Genomic DNA, 22,023 nt, shown 5'->3' with positions numbered 1-22,023 from the left:
TCCATCTACAAATCAAAATTTTATTGGTCTTTTGGGAAGTCATTTCATATACAACAGCAGTTTTAGTTTTTTTTTCCTTAACACTAACGGGCTACAGCCAGGGCGTCTACTCAACTGTTCAAGCTTCGGCCTACGTCTTACTCGGCTTTCAGCTACTTAAATTATTAGTTGCTTTATGTCATCAGATGGTCTTCCGCTTCTTTCTCCCTGAAACTAAACAAAAACGCTCAGAATTTACAGTTGACTTGGCTCTCTATTTAAGAGGACGATGTTCCCTGAAATTTTTCTTTTAGCGCAAAAGTGGAAGGACTTTGACCCCCAAGAGTAACGTCTCCTTACAATGTCACCTCTGAATCACACATTAAGGTCACGAGAGTAAAGGCAATGATCACCAACTAGAGAATTGCTTGATTGTTAAAGAAATTCTCCTTGTTAGCACTTAGGAAATGTATAGAGACCAGTCTGGAGAATATGCATTCTGATGCAGGGGGGTAAAGGATTGAGCCACTCTTTTGACACACGGCTAAATTCCTTAAAAGAAGCGCGGGTTGATGACGAACAATAGATGTCTTGGAGTTTCTTAAAGTTTCGGGGTTTCAATTAAATCTAATTCCTAGTGAAGCACACGTGTTACAATATTTCTAAGGACGGGCCACTTTATCTCAGGGGTGAGTAAAAGTATAAAACTCACTACCAACAATGTCAAACATGGCAAAGACAGGCTATTCTTCTCCATTTTCTACAAGAAATACCTTTGGCTGAATGGGATACCAGTCCATCGTAAGGTTACCCCCACCACCCCCCCCCCCCTCCTACATTTCGTCTTTTTGTCAGGTTATCCTGACTGACTCAATTTAACTCCGGGATGAAGAGAGACAATGGCAGGAACTCGAGCCCCGTTCCTAGAAGTAATATTTCAAATCTTATCACATTTTAATCCCTTTCCTGTTATGTTTATTGTTTGAATACCAAAACTGTTCACATCTCGATCTTAAGAGAGACACGGAAGAGGAAAAAGATACTGAGTCTTTCAAGAAAAGGCGCGTGATTTATTCAATCCGAAAACCAGAGCGCTGACCATAACTTTATCGCATGTCCCTTGGAATAAGAGCTTTCTTTGCATTTGTTGCGCTTTGCTTGTAATGTAAAGGAGTTGAATTAATATTTTCCACTCACCTTTGATTGGTGGCGGGATGGAGTGATTACACAGATCGGTATTGCAACAACAGAAATAATAGGGAGGCGATCTGACTGCCTGAAATTTACATTTTGCCGACGAACAACTATTACCACCCTGGTCGTCTGGGAGCCAGCAGCCTTTAAGGAGCATCTGTGAAGGTTCAAGGTACGATGGCAAAATGCATATTTTTGTTATATCATATTAACCATGTTGAAACGCTAGAGGAAGATTCATGACGCTAAGAGTACCAGAGAGGCTGAAAGACAGACCGACAGACAGACAGGCAAATAGACAGGCACCAGGCAGACAGGCAGACTGACTGACTGACGAAATGACTGACAGGCAGAGGGATAGACGGGTAGGCATATAGACAGACAGACAAGCAGGCAGAGAGACAACCACACAGGCAGACAGTCAGACTAACAGGCAGGAAGGCAGACAGAAAGACAAACCAACAAGTACCTGCGAGGTTTTATTATTATAAAGCGAATAGCAGTAAGATCCGTTTTCGCAAGTTTTCACTACTTCGCAGGAGGTACCATTGCGGCAAGATTTCTTGTGGTTACGGAAGTAACATTGGCGTCCTAAAGGAACAAGGCAAAAAGACAAGGGGAGTGAACATTCTATCATACAACGATATTTTAAACAGAATACCCAGATGTTTTTCTCCCCTCACCCCTAAAAAAGAAGAAAAAAAAATTCCACAAATCGCATGGGCCTACGAACTCCTATAATTTCACTGAGACATAAAGTGCATTTTCCGTGAAGAACGCCAAGGAAGAACACAAATCGAGTGCTAGAGGCGCAAGGCGCTCGAGCGGTCTGAGGAAATACTTCCTTTGTCAAAAGTATTTCGTGTCCTAAGAGACAACTTTATGGAGCGTTTTTATGGAGTTGTGAATTGTAAAAGCTGTCCCTCACCAGTCTATCTGGTGACAGCTAGGCCGGTTACACATTGGACAAAATTTGAGCCTTCTTCGTCTCGGGAAGGCGAGCTAGAGCGCTTACATAAGAAAAAGTTGTCCACACCTGTCCCTACCCTCTCCCTTCCGAGTTGTATCACTCCCTCAGTCGAGTTCGTTCTTTTAATGGGAACGGTTGATTTAAAAAGATAACTGAAAAGTTAGCACGGCCAGAGTAACTATGGGGAAGGGTTGTCACGTGTAATCAAGACCATTTAAATGGGCCCTTAGGCTCAGACAAAGGGGTTGCCCGAAAAATGATTTTAAATTACCTGGCGTTTTTTTCTGATTTTGTGAAGGACTCATCAGTAGCCTTGACGGATAATCTGAAAGGTGGATAGGAACAGTTTATAAGCTTAAGTCGATAACACAAATTTTTTTAACATTGTGTGGGCAACAATGGTATGTACTCGTGACATATAAATTTATTGTCATGGCAACATCTTAATAGGCCTAACATCGGTGACCGTAACCATCAAGTAATAACGTCGTAGAGTAACGCCGTGTATTAACGTTCTAATTACATACCACGTGCAGAGGGCAGACAATCACAGATCGTGATGATCGTTAACAAAAATATGAACTTGCTTTCCATCCTCAGGTTAATAAAACCGTAACTCAGACCTGGAAGAGAATCGAAACAAGTCAAATTAACTAACGGTATTACAGGGTAATTAAGTGTTATCAACTGAGTTGAAAACGTAAATTGGCCACTGTGAAGAGTTTAAAGGCTGACGTTTCGAGCGTTAGCCCGGCCTACTTAACTGAAAATACAATTTTACATTCTACATTGTAAAGATTTGACTTCGCAAGTTTTAAGTCAACCATCTACAAGTCGTATTTCTATTCAATGACATAAAAAAACGTGCAAAAAAAAAAAGCGAAAGTAAAATTCCCGACCACTCACCACGGAAGAAAATATGTCTGACAAACGTAAGTGACAACAAGCAGACTGCCTGATAAGTGGGTAAATACGAGTAACCAGGTTGCAATTTGTTCAAGCTTTGCTTCTGTTTGGCAGGGAAGTTGCAGCAAGTTTTCTCGGCCAATTGCATCGGCGAGAAGAAGAAACCCTATGCAATCTCAGATTACTTTGAACAACCAATTAAAGATTTCTTTAATTAGCAAATGATATCAGTTTCAATTTCCGACACAAAGCTATTTCTTTCGCATTTTCCACGACACATTATTTCCTCCTAAATGTCACTTATGACAAAAAAACATTCGCAAAATTCTTGTGAATGAGTTTGTTACTCAAATTATGATCACTCGAGTCTAAGGTCGCTCAAGGTTTAGCTCACACCAGCAGTTCTTTGGCTGTCAAGTGACACTGTCCGAGGATCGGATTAGTTAAATTTAAAACGTTGTTTCTTGAAAAAGATATGTTTACGAATAAAGATGACCTTGGGGCAGTCTACCTACATCAATCTTTTCATTTGAGTTTCCGGTCCAATTTTGAGTCTCTAACATTAATTAGAATGTTTGGGAATGTCCGAATAAAGGAACAGTACAGAGCAATTACTTCAGTTCATTCGTGTATGACATTGACTAAGCAAATACCTTAGCTGATTATTTCGCATCATTGAAAAAAAACTATTTATCGAGACAGATTTTGAAGCAATTCAACAAAAGAACAAATTGATAACCGACCAAATTGAAAATGCAGTTTGTAGTAAGTTAATCGCTAAAACTCACCCACGGATGGCTGTATTCCAGACGAAAAAAAAATGTACAGGTCAATCGCTGCTGTAAAAGTAATAGACCATAAGGACGACAGAATGCCAAAAAATTTATAAAAAATTCTCGAGCACTTTAAGGGCCGATGTGAGAAGTCCGACGATGAGTGGACGAGGCACTGTGCCGTTCCTTCGAAGTACAGATCTGGTCGTCAATGTGTGCTCTTGGGAAATTATTGTGATATATATTAAGTATCTTACGTGTATATTTGGTTCCGGTGACTGAATATGTTTAAGTACCAACATCCGAGGACTAATGCATAGCAATGCATAGCAACTTGTTAAGTGATAACAAAGGAGCCCTAGGCCGGAAAACGGTGCTGAGATCCTTGCAGATTAATTGTGGGCTGGCTACATTTTAGAATTTATAGTTAAGGCATGATCATAAAACCACGACAACATTATCACGTTCCAATATACCAGAGAAAAGAATTAGTATCCTATCGATTACCAGTTGTTTGTGCCGCAGTTTTACCTAGTGTGATCCTGAGAATGTTTTCACGGTCGAAACATTTTACTCTAAAAAAGGCAAACTATCCCTAGCGGTTCACAGTGGAGTCATTTTAGGTTCATCCCTAGAACTTAATCGTGGCCAAAGTAAAGCCAGTTTGTTTTCTTATTCCCAATCCGCCCTTAATAAATCCTATCCGAGTATTACTAATTCGGCTTTGATCCTTTAGTTGAATCAAGTCAAGTGCTTGCCAACTCCTTTTTAAAAATAATAATTTCTAAGCACTCGACTCAACATCTTTCACATTCCTTTACCTCACCGATATTCTCAAATTCCATCACATCGTCATCTTCATTCATACTTCCTCAAAGATTTCAGAAAAAAGTTGTCAGTTATTGAGATAACTAAATGTATAAAGGGGTTAAATTTCTAAAGAAACTGTGTTGCTACGCTGGTTGGGGTATTAAAAAAATGATTAGGTTTCATCAACCGAGTTGATAATGTAAGTTGGCCACCATAAAGAGCGTCTAGAGCTGACGTTTCCAGAGTTAGCTCTGCGTCAGAACGTCAGTGGTGCACGAAGGAACACTCGAGACGTTAGCTTTGGAAACTCTTTACGGCGGCTAATTAACATAATCAACTCCGTTGATAAAACCAGATTATCTTGTGATCTCCTCATGTCTGATTTGAACTTTTCCATTGACAAGTATTTGGCTGGGACACGACTATGCCCCGAAAATAAACATTTTCCTTATTTTGTGATGCCACCCTTTCCGATGTTTGTCTATTTAAAGAAATATGACACCTTCTCAGAATATTTTGCTTTAGTTTCCCAGAAAAAAAGTCGTCAGATATTGAAATAACATTAGATGTATAGAGGGGTTAAATTTCTAAAGAAACTATGTTGCTGCGTCAGTGGGGGTACGAGAAAATGATAGGGTTTCATCAACAAAGTTGATAAATAAATGTAAATTGGCCACCATAAAGAGTGTCTAGAGCTAATGTGTCGAGTGTTAGCTCTGCGTCAGAACGTCAGTGGTGCAGGAAGGACACCTTCTCGGAATATTTTGCTTTAGTTTCGCAGAAAAACAAACTTACGAACACTTACTATGCTGGTTATTTTAAACAAGAAAAATGAGCACGAATCACGGTAGCAATATAGCTTTGACATGACGTATCCCGCTTTCATTAAATTCTGTCACCACAAATTTTAATTCTTATTCAAATACAACATTGCGTCACAGAAACATGGTGAACTTCAGACGTAGAAAGTCCAATATGTCTGAAGTTTTCGTTTCTTTGCGCTTGGGTCGAAGTGGCTGTTAACGAAGGTGGGAATTTGGGAAGATGGAACTCTTGAGCTCTCTGAGGCATTGAGGAATTAAATGTGTGTTAATTGCTTTAGATATTTAGTGAAACAATCTTTCCTTCAAAGCTTATGACATGAACACTATGTTTACGTTTTGTGTGGATGGTTATTTTTTCATTAAATTGTGGGGTGTATATTACTTGGATGTTTGGCATACCATAAGTTCAATACTGCCATCGGACCGTCTGTGAAACTTGTAATTACTAACATTATTGAGAACAATAAAAAACACTCTGGAGCAATATAAGCATATGTGATGCGCAAAACAGTCCATACTCTAAAGTACTTGCTGGTAGACTGATTTTACTTAATGGTCTTTTTAAGTTTCTTGAATATTATTAATTCTGTGACTGGATGAATCAATCACAACATTCTAACATTAGGAGCTGCACTTGAGAAGCTGAGGTTGAGGTTAAGGCCAAGAATTGATATCTGATTTTTTCCATTCCTTTGCTTAAGTTGTTACACGTCGCTTGAAGATTGAAAAGATGTCATTCATTTTGCGGTTTACCTTAGTAAGTCAGGTATAACCTGCGAGATAATTCTCTCGATTAAAGCCGGAATTTTTTTTTCATGGTATCGACAACCAAAATAAAAAGCTCTCAATAATTTAAGCCAAAAATATGAGATGTAGAGGAATATCTACAGATACAAAGTTTGTTCAAGTCTCGATCCCTGAGCGGTTTTCAGATGATGAGTTACTTGCCTTAATGCCTCATAGGAATTTTCACGGTTCAGTACGTGGACGCCATATTTGTTCTCGTCCAAGGTACGTTTAGGGACCTTAAGCCACGACGGCGACGGCGACGGCGACGTGGCGAAATAAAGGATCAAATAGGCAGAATAATAGCGCCGTAAGTGCGTTTTAACACGTTGTACATTTCTAATCCGTCTTCTGCAAAGCAACATCATGAAATTCCCAATCTTGTGCGGCCCGAGAACGAAAACCTCAACGAGAAATTATATTTAAATTTCCATTTGGAATGCAAAACTGTTCACATGCGTTGTGCTGAAACTGAAATGTGGCACCGCAAGGGACGGTAAACACATCCAGTCATTCGCAGAATTCTAACCAAAAATATTGATTCATTTTTCCATCAACGTCTTTGTCGCGTTGCCGTCTTGACTGCCTTAGATCCCTTAATACGGCGTTTGAAAAAATAACACAAACAAAGCGAAAGTGATAAGTTACACCAAAACTAATTTTGCATTGCTTTGACCGCTCGGTGATTAAAATACCACATTATTAAATTACCATTTTTAAGTATCAGACATTTACCTAACAGCTTATTTGGACGCCATTTGGATGTGCTTTTCGTGACACCAACTTATACAGTTGACAAAGCAGAGAACATGTAAAAAAGAAAATTAGAAAGGAGAAGTGTCCTCGTGAAACGATATTAACTTCATCTCCACCACAAAAAAAAAAACAACAACAACAATAACAAAGAAACCGTGACTTCAGATGCTAAAAAAAGCTGCCAATCGTACGCAAGTTAATTGTCATCAAACGCGCTCGAAGTTCGATCATCAACGCCACCATTTTGACATCGACTCAGCGCACAAAAAATCACAACGAACAGTTGATAATCTGGTGTTCGTAAAAATACTTTTTTGCTAAACAGATTGCCAAGAAAAGGAAGAGTACGAGTTAGCTTTAAAATGCCGGCGTCCGTGGTGGAATTTCAAGCAATCTGAAGGTAATCTTGGAAAGCATAACTTTACTCTTTTAATCTCAAACCTCAGCAATATCAAAATTTCATGTATACTTTTTCATGGCGGAAAAAAACGTTAAATGGACTGAAGAGCATACTTCTTCTATAAGAGTATTTTTCTGTCGGTTGAAAATCTGCTCGCTATCTTTCATTTTCATAGCGTTATATAAAAACCAAGAATGGCAAGGAAGGGCGTCCCCTTCGGTAACCCTAAAAGTATTAAATTTTTTATATCTTCTTGCATGACTTTTTTCAATCAAAATTAATTTTACAGTTGTCATTGCTCCCTGCGGAATGACGCCTCTGTGTTATTTCCGTTGGGTCTGGGAAACCGAGATTCATTTCAGTTCGAAATTCTCGATATGGCATAATTTTAGTCAGTATATATGATGCAATATGTAACAATTTAGAAAGCCTATTTTATTAGTTCCTTTCCGAATTATTAAATTTTGCATTTTCAGTAATCATTTTCTTCTACTAAACCATTATTGTCATGTGTTTGAGCTACGGTGTTTAGATGCAGTCCGCGGTTTGCTCAGTTTCAAGTCCACATTTCTGGTCTGATAAAACTGTCCACTATGTTTGGAGACACCAGAAAGTGGGATTGGAAAACAGGGTTTGAAAACAAATTTAAAACTGGCGATGGCAGCTTATAGCGTCCCACACACACTGGTATTAGTAATTTTCAAACAAAACAAAATAGCACCAGTTTATATGATTTTATTTAGATAATTCAATTGTTTTTCACAGAATCATATCCTGGCATTGCAATTACCATTTTAATGAACGTATTTATTGGGGTATTTCTATCTTTAGACAACAATACCTTTAAGGCTTTGTTTATATTTGGTACTGTCTTAAAAAAAGGTTTATTTTTATTGTTATCATTTATAAATTATTTTAGTTGGTGTTTTGAAGTATGTTTTGTCTTCGAAGTACACAACATAACTTTCGTTTGAAAGACTAAGCACAGGGGAAAAACTTTGCGGAAATAAAGGTTTGTAAAGGTAATAGAAAATTTTTGTCAACATAACCACAGTGTGAATATGGAAGCGATCCTTGCAGTAATGAACACTACTTGAGCAATTGTGAAGATAAGGCCTGGAAAAAAAGAGTAGTTGTCTCTTTGCTTAAAAAACGGGGGCTGTAATTGTTATCATGAAAAAAAAAAAAAAAAGGTTTAATACAGCCCTCAATTGTTTAATTGAGGAATGAAAAATGGACAAATGCCTCGATGTTTTCTCAAAAAGAAGTGCATAGATTATCGTGCAGCTTCTAGTGTTAGTATATGTTTGAACACTGAAAGATTAGCCACTATATTTGATGAAAGAAAATGGTTGCTCCTTGCATCATTGAAGATATTTTTTAAAATTGTTTTCAATTGTTTTTATTAACGCGAGAAGCAATGAAATAATTGTGGTCAAAACACCATTAGATAGTAAAAAAAAAAGAAAGAAAATATAAATTGATCGTCAGGGATATAAATGGTTGCTAAGTTTAGGATCATATGCTGGTCATATATTTAGTATGGATTGTAAAAGAATACGTTTGGAGTGAAATGCGTTTTTCCCAAATGTAGACCAATTCTGGAGCTTTTTTTGAATCTCATTTACCAACAGAGTTTAAAACTCATATGATTAAAGGACAAGTAATGAACTCCAACCTATCTGGGTTTTTGCATTTCCCCCTTCAGCCCTTTTGATTTCATCGTGATCATTTATTACACTTATCAAACACCTTTCTGTTATCACAGAGCTGATTTTCAGCTCATTGTCTAGAAAGATTGATAAGCCGAAACACTGCAAGGTAACGATGGCTTTGTTCCGTTTCCCCATCATAAAGACAATGTAAGTTATCTGTTAATGGCCTTTTAACAGTGGTATATGTGTTTTGTTCGACGCCCACGAAATTATCTTAATTTTTTATGTTTTTGTTTCAGATCGTAGCTTGCACGCAAACCGAAATGGGCGGAATTAGTGACATCATTGACTAGACATCATGAGTAAGGCGCAGAGTTCAGCACCAAAGCAGCACTGAAAAACATTCATTACCGTAACATGCTTGACTATATAGTGCGTCTGAAAGATATGATAAAGGACTGTAATTATTCGCTTGACAGCGTTGGAAAGCGACGAAAAAACTATATTGATCTGGTAATTTGGAATTGTTTGCAACGGAAACTGTTGCGGGGTAAAGTAAAAGAGAAAAACCGATTGTACGTTAAAATAGCGGTTTTATCTGAGTGGTTAGAAATTAGAATAACAAAGGACTAAGGCGAGGTAACATACAGACTCTGAGCAGGAATGATCTTGAACTTTTACAAGTAACATTCTATTTTACATCAAAAGGTAGTGCGTGGGTAGCTCATATAACCTTGTGCGGAAAGATGGTGGAGAACGGAATAGTGATTTTTAAATTTTACTGCTCTAAAATGGGACAAATCTGGTTTTGCACTTTACTAGAACATCTGTTTTCTTTTACAAGTTGGGTCTTCTAAGGCAATGCTGCTAGCATCAAACCCGAAGCACTTTTCATGCTATCTTTAGTACCAATTTTACGAAGCTATCAAAACAGGTTTTGATATCATGATGAGAAAGTGCAAGAGCACTTACATAACCATGAGCTTAGAGGGCCTTAAAAAAATTCCCGAGAGTCCACTTGGCATTCTGCAGTCATCATCGGTAGCCAAATTTTTCGTTAGTTTTCACAAAAACCACAGACTCACGATATAAACAAATATTATTACTACTTTGAGAGCTACAACTCGTATTATCTTTCATAAACGTCATCCGACATTTTCCTCTGCACTAGACAATGATGCGCCTCTCTACGATTCTGTGATATGAAAATGAAGAACTTACCTTTTTAACTAAAAAGCTCCTGCACCTTTGAATCGCAAGTTTATAATGCCTTATCCAAAAAATCCGCCCTTCTTTAAATAACCCCCGCCTCCCGCCTACTCTGTATGACGGCTGGGAAATTACTCCGGGCACAAAGTTCGCCGTCAAATGAGCCTATAATAGACGAGCCTTGCTAAATGAGGGACACTTATAGACCACAATGTCAATTTTATTATATTAATTCATGATACTTTTTGCCTTGACAAAACAGCTGAATCAAGAATTTATAAGAAACAATTGCGAGGACAGCAAAACAAATCAGTCTAAAAAACAGTTTGATCTCCTATCCCATGTTTCATCTGGTGGATCATCTATTTGCTCAAAGTTTGTTGTATTAATTTTGAAACCAAACCATTTTTTAGTATTCTGGACTAACTGCAAAAAAAAAAAAAATATAACAAAACAAACACAAAACAAACATCGTCTATTTTTGGAATTTCGCTCGTTTGCCAGGGGCACTTCTTGAGTAAAATACATACACAATTGTGTGGTTTTTCGGTAGTTTAGTCTACAAACCGAGGAAATTATCAAAAGCCCTGATAAGACGTTTGCATCTTAGAAAGGAAAATTAATCTACAGCTGAAAACTGAATTTACAGACGATATCAACATAATATGTGCGGATGCCTTGAAAAATTCGTAATTGACCAAACCGTGATGGTAAACTATTAAATAATTTGTAAAAATTCAACTTACAAGGTTCTTGAAGGGCGCAGTTACCAAGTTTTGCCTTTAAATTACCCGTGTGAACGCCATATTAGGCGGCATCATTGTTATTTGTTTCGTTTAAGAGGGCTTTTAAAACACTTGCAAGAGTTTGCGAAGTTATTGGCGATATTGAGAACGCGGTGCGGGAAATCAAAATATAATTGAAGTGGATTCGCTGCCGCTAAGCGGTTTGTTAGACGAACTAATATAACTCGTTTCTCGGCCCCTCTCTATGCTTCATTACCGATGCAATTTCACTCTAGTTTACAAAACAAAATATAACTTTTAGACCAAACTATACGGCTTGGTTATGCACTTGCTATTTCTAAAACAAGCACAAATTTCAAGAAAGGAATTATTTTTAAGAAGTCAATAATAAACAGCCAAAAGATAACGTGAATCTGTGATTCGTTATTTAAATCATAATGGCTAAAGTTTCTTCTCGTTTCTCTACTGTGACGTAACTGCATATATCATCGGCCTATTTGACGCAGTTTTCGCATCGGCCTATTTTACGCAGCTTGCGTTTTTCTCAGGTTATCTTCAGGCGTTTTGACGCCATTTTCTGATCCCGCTTTCCAGCTGAGCTAAAAAGCGTTTTTTTTCCCCTAGAATTCTGTAAACTATATGATTATCGATGTCAAGAGTCGGGCGTACACGACGTACGCGTACAGTCTGGCGTACAAGTTGGCGTTACACGAAAAAGTCACGCGATTGGATCAATGTTATTTTAGGGTTCAACTTCCCTTAGGAAAACCTGACGAACATTAAAAAAACCAGCTGCGTCAGTGGATGCTTATGCTAAATTTTCATTGTCCCGGGATACCCGCCTTCAATAATACAGTGATGTGATATGAAGGTCGACTGGATGAGCATGCAGTTGAATACAACGTGACGTTACAAGGAAAGAGGAGCAACTGATGTTGATTTCACATTCGGTGGATTTGATAACAGTCATTAAATGAAGGTATTTTTAAATTGATGCCGTTAATCAGCTGGTTAAAAGAAGGGGCAGAAGGTTAGAGGGGACTAAAGATAATGCAAGAGACGATTGAGACGATTGTTGCTCAAATAATTTTTCGGCGAAAAAGAAACGGGTTGGATTTACGCTTTGTTTCCGGAAAAATAACTATTTTGCAAGGAACATTGACAGGGATTGCAAAAATAAGGAAGTGAAAATATGGAAAACTCAAAAAAACTTCCATTTATCTTGATAATGATTAGCAAAGTTCTTTTGGGCAGGTTAAATGAGAAATGGATCCTAAAGTTGGAAAGGAAGTTCAAAGAGTCTAGAAAGATCACGAATTAAAAATTAAAAAGCAATAAAAAGATCGTCAATTTTAAAGCATACTCTTTTGTCCTTGCCTTTCAAAAAATTATTGATACTTTCTTAATCAAAACGCTAATAACGGCTTTGTGCAACGCTCTTTTTATTGAAAATCGATCGAAGAGAGAGTGCTATTAACAGTTGCAAGTTTCTAGAATTCATTAAAATCTACGCGACATAAATCTATGTAAAGTGGCCGATTTACTGACATGTTAAATTGCTCCTGGGCAAATTATGTCTGTCTGACTTCCAATGGTATTAAATATAATTTGTGCATGTTCTTAATTTAACAAAACGCTTACACCTTCAGATCGTTAATCGCATAAAAGCGACCCCTCTTATAAACGGAAGGTATAATGTTGTTCAACTCGATTTGAGCCATTTGAATATGAATGTTACTATACGAGAATGCGTGGGAACAAATATATTATGTCGCAAAGATTGGAAAGAGAAAAAATGACTTACTTTGTGATTATGCTCGCTGCTTGAGCCATTTTGAGTTTTAGATTTGAAGTTGTCACGGCTGCCGTGAAAGATAGCCATGTGGCTACTAATCAACCTGCAAATAAAAAGAAAAAACTTCAGACAGTTAAGTGGTTCATAGTTTAAATGACACCGAGACAAGAAAGGGAAAAAGCCGTTTCATCAAAATCTATTCAGCTATAATTGTCTTGGAATTTAAATGAAGGTTAGAAATATATCAAAACCTAAACTCGACGATAAAACATGAATACATCTAGAAAACTGCTCCAAAACTTGATAAAACCGAGAAGATATAATAATTTCAATTAAATTTCAACCTAAATGGATAAAAATTTACCAGAAATCCGTAAAATTTGTCTAAGACCTTCCTTTTTAATTAATCTCTGTGGTAAACATTAATCCTGTCATGTTCCGCTCTCTTCTCCATAAATGCAGCTCGTGGAGCAAAATGCAGACTTCTTTTTGTTTAAAAAAAAAAAGTGTCAAACTGAAATAGCATAGTATTCATCCTGGAACTGAGCAAGCGAGTTTAGCCGAATTCTAAAGAATTGATGTACAGTTTCAACAAAGACGGTAATATCAACTTACCTTTAATTCTTCAAAAATTAAGAAAAATCACTCTCAAACTTGATGTTCGCACGTAGTATTCAAATAAAATGCCTGGTCTTAAAAACAAGATTCAGATTACTAGAACGGGACGACAAGCCTGTAGAAACAATATTTTCTAGCAAAGGATTTGCTTATTCGTACATCATCGTTTTAGTGGATAATGTATTAATATATGGCGAGGAAACATTACATTTCAATCACTTCTAGAAGTCCACAGTTGAGGGACAGACCAAATATCGAAGAGAGTTTATTAAGAACAGTTTCACTGAAGTACCATTGGAAAAAAAAAAATTCACACACAGCATATCTGTAAGAATATTCAGTGCTCGTTTAATAAATAAAAGTTGGGTTTTGCTAAAATGACAAAGATTGCCTCTAAAAATATGCACACAAAGAACGCTTATTTATACAAGAAAACCTTTAAAATGTACAACAAAATTTACAAATACTGCAAAAATATATTCTGCAAACCAGTTTTTGTCTAGCTGGGGTTGCAATAACTTTTTCCATAAACGGCTGTCAAAGGTGTAAAAGACAGCTGTGTCCAGTTAGGGGCCATAGAGGCTGCTCACAGGCTCAACAAACGGCGTGTGAAGTCTTACAGGCAACGGTAGACATTGGTTCTTATTCAAGCCCCTATCTCGGTTAACCAATTTGAAAAAAAAATTTAAATGACAAAGAAGGATCGAAATTGAATGGTGTTTCTATCGTTTTGTTGTCTGAATCACGATTGCTCTCTTGTAGTCCTCAATAGCCGCGCCTTTCTTCCCTTGTTTGCCAAGAACGTCAGCTCGTCTTTTATACACCAGAGCATCACCGGGCTTAAGGCTTAAGGCTAAGGAGAAATATTAAAATCGGAAGATTGTAGAGGAAGCAGGCATAAAAATTTCAACCGAGTGTGGAAAGTAACCTGGGATACCTCGCTATCTGATTGGTCCCTACAAACTCGCACTACCTTCTCAACCAATCAGATGCAAAACTGAAATAAATAGGGGCTTTGTTGATCGCGTTTTCCGGCGCCTAAAGCAGTTTATTAGTAATATTTACCAAGGGCTATTGTCGTTTCTTTAGCTGGCTTTCCGACATTCCATCGAAATGCACCGAAGGTAAAAAATCATTGCGTAGCCATACCAAAATATTTGGTTGAATACTCAAGCTCCTTTCACAACAATCTGGTGCTTTCGTAGACAAAGCTTGTAGAATTAAAAAAATTTGAAAAGGATAACCAGCGTAGGTTGAGTCAACGACAGAAAACGAAGCTTTTCGAAAACACTGATTCGGAATGGCCTCGTAATCCCTGTAATAACCTATAACGTTGGCGCATGCTCTGTCATTCATATAAGGTCACGGTATCGTACATCCAGCATATTAATGGACTACCTTAACGTGACATTCATGTAGCGCGAATTGCTTTCTTGTTTTATCGGCTGAAGAGTTTCCCCAACTAAATATACTCTAAAACAGACCCAACGGGTAGACAAATGTAAGCGTCCTGGGAGGGGTGGGTGGGGGTTCCTACCTCTAGTATAATCATCCTCAGACTCCTTGTATTTTCTTAGTGAAGCGTAAAGGTTTGCTCGATTGAAGTACAGATGAGCAGCGTACGGATTCAGCTCCACTGTAAATATAAAAAAGAATTATTATAAGTGCTTAAAACAGAAAGAGGGAGAACGGCTTAGGTGAAGACTTAAAATCAGATATAGAAAGGACTTTTATCGATGTTATTAATTACATAGGACATTTTACTTTAGGAGTGATTCTCTCTCGAAAATACCTAACTGCATTTTTTTTTGTTTATTTTAACTTTGAATGTTTTTTTGCTAGCTCCCTTTAAAAGCATGATTACCCCCAGGAATTGCGTCAAGTCTCTTTGACATTTCACCGGCATTCACTTACACCCTTAAGTAGAGAGAGACACTGTGATTGAAAACACTTGATGTTTTGTAAAAGAACACGACACTGATGATTGAACCAGGGCCTGTAGCACTCGATCCAGAGCGCAATTTGTCGTGTGCCGCGCATTCAAAACCTAACTGGCTTTGGCTAAAGAAATTTCCCTACAGAATACCTGCTCGGTTGAAATCTTGTATCGCTCCTCGGGTGTCTTTGATCATCACCTGTGTAGAAAAAAATACCAAAATGAATGACATTTACTTAAAGTTAATTGCATTGTAACGTAATGACAGAAACAATTGAAACTTATAGAACATGAGCAGTGATGACAGAAAATGGAGTTGCGCCTTTACGTTCAACCGCTGTGCATAAATAACGCACCTTCGTTATAGCTCTGTTAAGAACTGCAGATTCGTCTTCAGAATACCAAGACAAAGCCTTGTCGTAGTAGTTCAGGGCCTTTTAAAAGAAAAAAAATTGTTAGTCAATATTGGGTCTAGTTCGAACATTCACTCGCCTGAAGAACGCAAACGTGTCCGCCAGGGCTACGAATGTTAACAGCTTTAGCCTGACAGGATTATATCAGAAGTTCCGGTAACTTTTTCCATGAGCGGCTGCCGATGGCTGCGCCCGAAGAAGGGGGCTGTAAGGTGAAACTCAAACACGAGACCCTGTCTAGGCTCAACAGATGGTGGTAACGTAAAAGCACAGGAAAAATTACTACTAATAAAAAATTTTACTTGCCTGCTTGAATTGCCTCTGTCTAAAGTAGACATTAGCGGCGTTATAATAGGCGAGAGCGTACGATGGATCTGTTTTTACTGCCGCTTGGTAATCGCGGATGGCATTTACCAAGTCTCCCATGAACTGTGAGAAACGAGAGAGAAAATTTTTCAGAAACCACCTCTAAGGGCCTCTTCATACGAGCACGGGTTGAATTCTAGCCCAAATCGAAACACCGCTAGGAATCCTAAATTAAAGATACACAAGTTACAAGAACACGGTTTGTCAGTCTGCATTAGAATGTAGTTCTCTTCGAGATTGACTCGGGTCATACTTCTTACCGAAGAAAAACCTGATAACATTAGCTATAAGGTAACAAAAACACGTCCAGTGTGACAGAATGCTAGAAGGTCATGATGTAAAAACAAAAACAATACAGATAAACGAAGAAGAAATGGTTATTGGGGTGAAAGTGAAATCCCGGTGAGTTTTAACATTAAAAAAATGAGGAAATTTTTACTCCTTCTAGCCGGGTCAACCCGACTGTTAACTAGGGTTACTCAGCAAGGTGAGCAGGCCCTGATTGACAACTTCTTTAAAGTAAACGCTTGTACAAATATTTCATTAAAAAGGGTTATCCATCGCGGTGATTCAACCCGGGTTAAAAAGCAACCCGGAGTCGTGTAATGAGTTCTTAAGGAAGTTAAGAATAACATTTATAGCAAAAAGAAAAAAAATGGACCCCTTTCCATATGCACTAAGCCTTTTGGGCACTAAAACGTAAAGTATTTGCATCAGCCTTGAGCAAAAGATGTTTTGTTTGGGACGCTGCATGAAATGTTTCATTTCCATCACGAAGTCCTTTGACCTACGAAATTGCTCTTTTTTTTTTTAAATCTAACAATGCCCCCTTCCCTACCATACAATGTTGAATCAAACCGCATGGAAATGTAGAGAAGCTCATTTGATATTCCTTTGGGTGGGGAGAGAAAGGCGAATAGTAGAAGAGTAATACAAAGAGGTTGAAAGAAAGTAACCGAACACTTAAGCCACTTATTGTAGATTAAGCTCTTGTTGGGAGATAAAGAGGTACTCACCTGCTGCACTACTCCACGATTCGTCAACAACTCTGCAGTCTTAGAAATCTGATCGAACAACAAAGGCAATTAGTTAGCGACAACTTTTAAGTAGAAAAATGACAACCCCTACTCTAATAACAATACACAATCCAAGATAGTTAGTATTCGTGTACCTTGATAGCGTCATTCATATCAACAAAGGCACCAAACGTGTTTCCCATCTGTAAGTTTACAACAGCGCGGCCTTCCAAAGCTGACTGGCATGCTAAAAGAAGACAAAAAGAAACACAGAAATTACACTAAGGGACGATACATTTAGTAACCTTCGAGACACTGTGAGTACATAACCCAACATGCCAGAGAGAAAAGAAACGGTTAAGAATTCGAACAGATGGGTGTTATATTAGACTTTACAGCCTCAGTGAGCATATTCTCCCTACTGTTCTCTATACATTTCCTATGGAACTGACCTAGAGAATTTGTTGAACAGTCAAGAGTTTCTTTAGTTTGTGCATGGTGATCATTTCCTCTATTCATACGACCTTAGTGAGTGATTCAGCAGTAATACTGTAGGGGGAAATTAGATTGGAGTCACCTTCAGAGGATTAGAGGATTAAAAGAGGGCAGCGAAGGAGTCAAAAGCAGGACTACCGAAAAACAGATTCAGTCGAGTGACAGAGTGGAAGATCTGAGCCTGGGATCCCAAAAATTTCAAACTTAGCACCCTGAGCAACTCGACCACGTTGCCTTTACAGAAAATATAGAGACAGAACAGCATGTCATTTCAAACATTTAATTTGTAAAAAAACACAAACACCACCAGTCCAGTGTTACAAACCAATTTATTTGCATCTCACCGACCTGAATTAATGGATATTGCAGCGGAAAACTGGTTCCATGCCGCTTGAAACTTTCCTTCAACCTGATAAGGAACCGAAAGGAATCAGTTAAGATAATTCACCAAATGATCCATGAACCTACAGTCGAATGTTTAATATATTAACCATTTAGACAGTTTTTCAATCTATTTCTCTGTTTCTCGGTCACCGACTCATTCGGATAGCCAGCGAGTTAGTCAGTCGGTCACAGATAGAGACAGACAGACTGATAATAAGCAAGACAGAAAGACAATCAATCTATCAGTCAGTCAGTCAGTCAGTCAATCAATCAGTCAGTCGGTCCGTCCGTCTGTCCGCCCGTCTGTCCATCAGGCAGTCAGTCAGTTAGCCAACCAGCCAGTCAGTCAGTCACTCAGTCAATAAGTCAGTCAGTTTGTAAGTCAGTCGGTCAGTCCGTCCGCCCGTTCGTCCGTCCGTCTGCCTGTTTGTTCGTCCATCAGTCAGTCAGTCAGTCAGTCAGATAGCCGGTCAGTCAGACAGTCAATCAATCTGTAAGTCAGTCAATCAGCCAGTCAGTCAGTCAATCTGTCAGTAAGTCAGTCAGTCCGTTCGTCAGTCAGTCAGTAAATCCACGCTCTTCAAGCATAAAAAAGTCGCGCACATGAAGAAACCCCTATGATGATAATCGCCGTTATTTTTATGACAGGCAGTCAGTCAACCAGTTAGTCAATCAGCCTTTCCGCAAGTCACACAAACAGTCAGTACCACAGTCTGTCACTTCGTCGTTCAGTCAGTGAGGCAGCTTGTGAAGAAGGGAAGCACGCAAGCAATTGGCAATCAATTAATCTAGCAATTCTTCAATCCTTGACAGCCACATTATATTAGTTACCTGCAAATTGTAGCCCAAGTTCACTCGTGCAGATAAACACAGTGGGTCCACGTGAAGAGCCTTTAAATAATCATGTCTGAAATAAAAGGTAACATGAACAGGTCGATAGCAAGCCGTTATGTAGAAACCCCCTGTTGCCTTGTTTGCTCCATAAGTTAGGGAGACAAACCCTTCTACAATAAGTCCTCTGCATTTTTGATTAGAGAGGAAGCCGAGAAGTGAAGGCCGGTAGAAGGCTGGGGCAGACTTATAGACAGAATGTAGAAAGAGAGTGGTTAAATGGGAAGACAGGAGATAGGGGTTAGAGGGAGGAAGCAGGAACACAAACAGGTAAGTAATTAAGTGAACATGTTAGCAGATGGTTGGAAAAATAAGAGAAAGTATCTTAGTACTCGCCTTCCCAGAATAGTTCCATCTTCGTGTCCAAAGTCCATCAATGCATTTCCACGCCCATTGTATGCTTCAACAAAGAACGGATCGATACGAAGAGCATCGTTGTAAGACGAAACAGCTTCCTCCAAGCGGTTTAACCTGGGTAAAGCATTAAACAGAGGAGTGTAAAGACAGGTATAGTGATTGCTGTGTATATCATATGAAACCAACAAAGCAGTGATACTGAACGAGGCTTCTGATTAACAGAAACTTTGGCTACATACGGCAGCAAAACAGAGATTAAAACGATAACCCGGTTTGGATTTCGTTTGGGGTGGAAGCGAAGTCATAACCTCCATAGTAAGCTAGGTAAAGATACAACTAGCGTGCACTCGTTATAAGCGCTGCAGGACGCGCAGTTTTCGCCCGCGGGAAGATTTGAGACGAGTCGGGGAGAGTTTAGCCGGGGACTGGCATTAATATGTCACCGCTACGCCCCTCGCAGATCTCTTGTCGGCTCGCTCTGCTCCAGGCCCCATACTTTCCCGCAGACAAAGAAACGCACGCGCAGAAACACTTATAATGAAGGGCGACTCGCACGCTAAGATACAGCCAGCGTTTTCTTTCCTTTTACTTTTCTTTTTGTTTTTTGCTAACTACTCCGCATAGGAACGACCAACACCACTCACTTGTGATAACAAAGACCCAGTGTGTGACGTATATGGGGGTTGGCTGGCGACACCTTAAGGAAAGACAAAAAATGACATATTTTATTTTTTTGCACACGAAACAAAGAGAATGACCAGAGGCGCTAAAAGAAAGTCTCTAGGGTACCTTGGCAGCAGCTAGGAAATCTTGTAATGCATTTTCCACGTCATCTATTTCGTAATAAAGCAATCCTCGATTCTGCAGAACCTATATCGGAACAGAAAAACGAGGACAACAGAAAACTTAAGCCAAAGAAGGGAGGAAGGAACCGACCGTTAGCCCTAACGTCGAGCATGCGCAAAGAAATCAATCTCGGCTGATCACGCGCCAATTTCTCACCCAAAGTATCCAAGAAAAACATAACAAACAACCTCCTCCACACAAAATATGGAAGGGGGAGGGGGTTGGATGGAAGAGTCCACGATATTTGTAAACGCAAGTAAATTTAAGGCAAAGAAAAAATTGAAACTATTTGAACGCACAGCTTACTTGATTACGGGTTTCCTGCTAAATTACCATTTTTTTTAACTTTATAAAAAAAAAGTTAAACGCTTTAGAAACACCGTAAGTTTTATTCCACTTGACTCTGAAAGCCCGAAAGCACGCCACATGCCACATGGAAAACTTCCCAGAGTTTTTAGGTTTAAACACAGACTCACCTTAATATTAGGAGCATCTTCAAGTAGCATTACTGTTCCATAATCCATCAGCGCCTAGGGATTAGCGATAAAAAAATTGGGGCGTAAGAAAGGTGTTATTAGTTTTTCTCGAGTGTGGGACAAAGCAATAAATCTGAGACCCCAAAAGGAATCGAACCTCATACCATTGGATTATACCATTGGAATATATATACGACAAGATAATTTGGTTTTATCAACAGAGTTTATCATGTAAATTGATTATCGTTAGGTGTTTCCAAAGCTGACGTTTGCGCGTTAGCTCCTCGTGAGCCCTTTGTTTGGATAGATATTTTTGACCATGGACGTCGAGGAGAATTTTCGTTTGCCCCACGCATCAAGCAAAACGTCTAACATCTATCCTTATTCGAAAACCTAACTCACAGGTTACCATATTTGTTTTTCTAAAAAACTAGAGGTTATTGTAGACGTAGGTATGAATTCTAATCAAACAGTTGTTCACCAAGCTGTACCAACCTTCTGAAAGAATCTCATTTCATGGTAGCAAACCGCACGGTTGAAGTAAGCCAGTGAACATTTACAGTCGATTGCTACAGCTTCTGTGAGATCCTTTACCGCCAGACTGAAAGCTTTGATGTTGTATTTCAACGCTCCCCTGCAGGTTACAGTAAGGCACATCTCTATTTTCATAAGCTTCAACCTGGCGCTTGTTATATGTTTGTCTTTCGTGTCTAAAATGTTTCATCCACTTGTATTTCATTCATAAGTTAGTCTACTTGTTCGTAGTGCGTTCGTACGTTCATAATTCCTTATTTCGTTTCTTCATAGATTTATACCCTTACTTGTTTGTTCTTCGTTCGTTCACCAGCTCGTTTGCGCTTTCGTCCTCCGCTCATGGTTTGTTCTTTCGAAAGTTAGTCCATTCGTTCATCAAATCATACAGTGTTGTATATCATATTGTCGCAGTTCTGACATTAAAGCTTTTTTTTCGTGTTTTAAAATATCGCAACACACAGAGTTTTTATTGCAGTAAACCCGCCAATAAAAATTCACAAAAGTATTTTGGTAAGCAACAAACCTGTAGAGGTAGGCCCTAACACTGTGAGGTTGTAGTTTAATGGCTTCATTACAGCTCATGATTCCTTTACTGTAGCGTCCCTTCAGACCATAGTAAGCTGCCCGACTCAAAAATGCCTAAGGAGCAATCAAATACGACACGGAACTCGCAAAATGAAATCAGGCGTAAAAGTCCCTTCCTAAACAAAATAGTGGACTACTTACACCCCCATCTCCTTCTTATGCAGGCAGTAACAGACACGTGGTTGAGCTGAAATCACGTGATATGGGAAGGGGAGCTAAAATAGTGTACGCTGACCCAATGAAAAACGCAAGACACATCCATAAGCTTCAACCTTGTCTTTAAAGACACCTTGAGCTAATTGT

General features: G+C 38.8%; 1 protein-coding gene and 1 long non-coding RNA gene across 4 annotated transcripts in view; one reads left to right on the top strand and one right to left on the bottom strand.

The window, feature by feature from the left end:
* Window positions 1-22,023, bottom strand: part of LOC131795478 (uncharacterized) — a 50,226-nt gene continuing 28,203 nt past the window's right edge. For 2 of the 3 annotated variants that reach the window (XM_066170576.1, XM_059113060.2), the window contains exons 41-60: window positions 21,659-21,774; window positions 21,097-21,235; window positions 20,602-20,655; window positions 20,069-20,149; window positions 19,924-19,976; window positions 19,259-19,393; window positions 18,863-18,938; window positions 17,996-18,056; window positions 17,308-17,399; window positions 17,153-17,200; window positions 16,077-16,199; window positions 15,714-15,791; window positions 15,508-15,556; window positions 14,959-15,057; window positions 12,813-14,274; window positions 2,671-2,766; window positions 2,415-2,468; window positions 1,643-1,764; window positions 1,177-1,330; window positions 1-213 (exon numbers count right to left, since the gene is read on the bottom strand). In XM_066170576.1, coding sequence (XP_066026673.1) covers window positions 14,144-14,274; window positions 14,959-15,057; window positions 15,508-15,556; window positions 15,714-15,791; window positions 16,077-16,199; window positions 17,153-17,200; window positions 17,308-17,399; window positions 17,996-18,056; window positions 18,863-18,938; window positions 19,259-19,393; window positions 19,924-19,976; window positions 20,069-20,149; window positions 20,602-20,655; window positions 21,097-21,235; window positions 21,659-21,774 — 1,335 coding nt within the window. In that variant the 3' untranslated portion in view covers window positions 1-213; window positions 1,177-1,330; window positions 1,643-1,764; ... (1 more) ...; window positions 2,671-2,766; window positions 12,813-14,143. Of the gene's footprint in view, window positions 214-1,176; window positions 1,331-1,642; window positions 1,765-2,414; window positions 2,469-2,670; window positions 2,767-12,812; window positions 14,275-14,958; window positions 15,058-15,496; window positions 15,557-15,713; window positions 15,792-16,076; window positions 16,200-17,152; window positions 17,201-17,307; window positions 17,400-17,995; window positions 18,057-18,862; window positions 18,939-19,258; window positions 19,394-19,923; window positions 19,977-20,068; window positions 20,150-20,601; window positions 20,656-21,096; window positions 21,236-21,658; window positions 21,775-22,023 lie in introns of those variants that run through there. The other variant, XM_066170577.1, reaches the window with a different exon arrangement.
* Window positions 6,148-9,965, top strand: LOC131795462 (uncharacterized). Its single transcript, XR_009341043.2, has 3 exons — window positions 6,148-6,467; window positions 7,324-7,398; window positions 9,353-9,965. It is a non-coding gene; the product is annotated as an uncharacterized lncRNA (long non-coding RNA).

Source organism: Pocillopora verrucosa, chromosome 8, assembly GCF_036669915.1.
Source record: "Pocillopora verrucosa isolate sample1 chromosome 8, ASM3666991v2, whole genome shotgun sequence".
Taxonomy (NCBI): domain Eukaryota; kingdom Metazoa; phylum Cnidaria; class Anthozoa; order Scleractinia; family Pocilloporidae; genus Pocillopora; species Pocillopora verrucosa.
The sequence above is the reverse complement of the archived record's forward strand: the minus strand, read 5'-3'. Positions and strand labels throughout refer to the sequence as shown.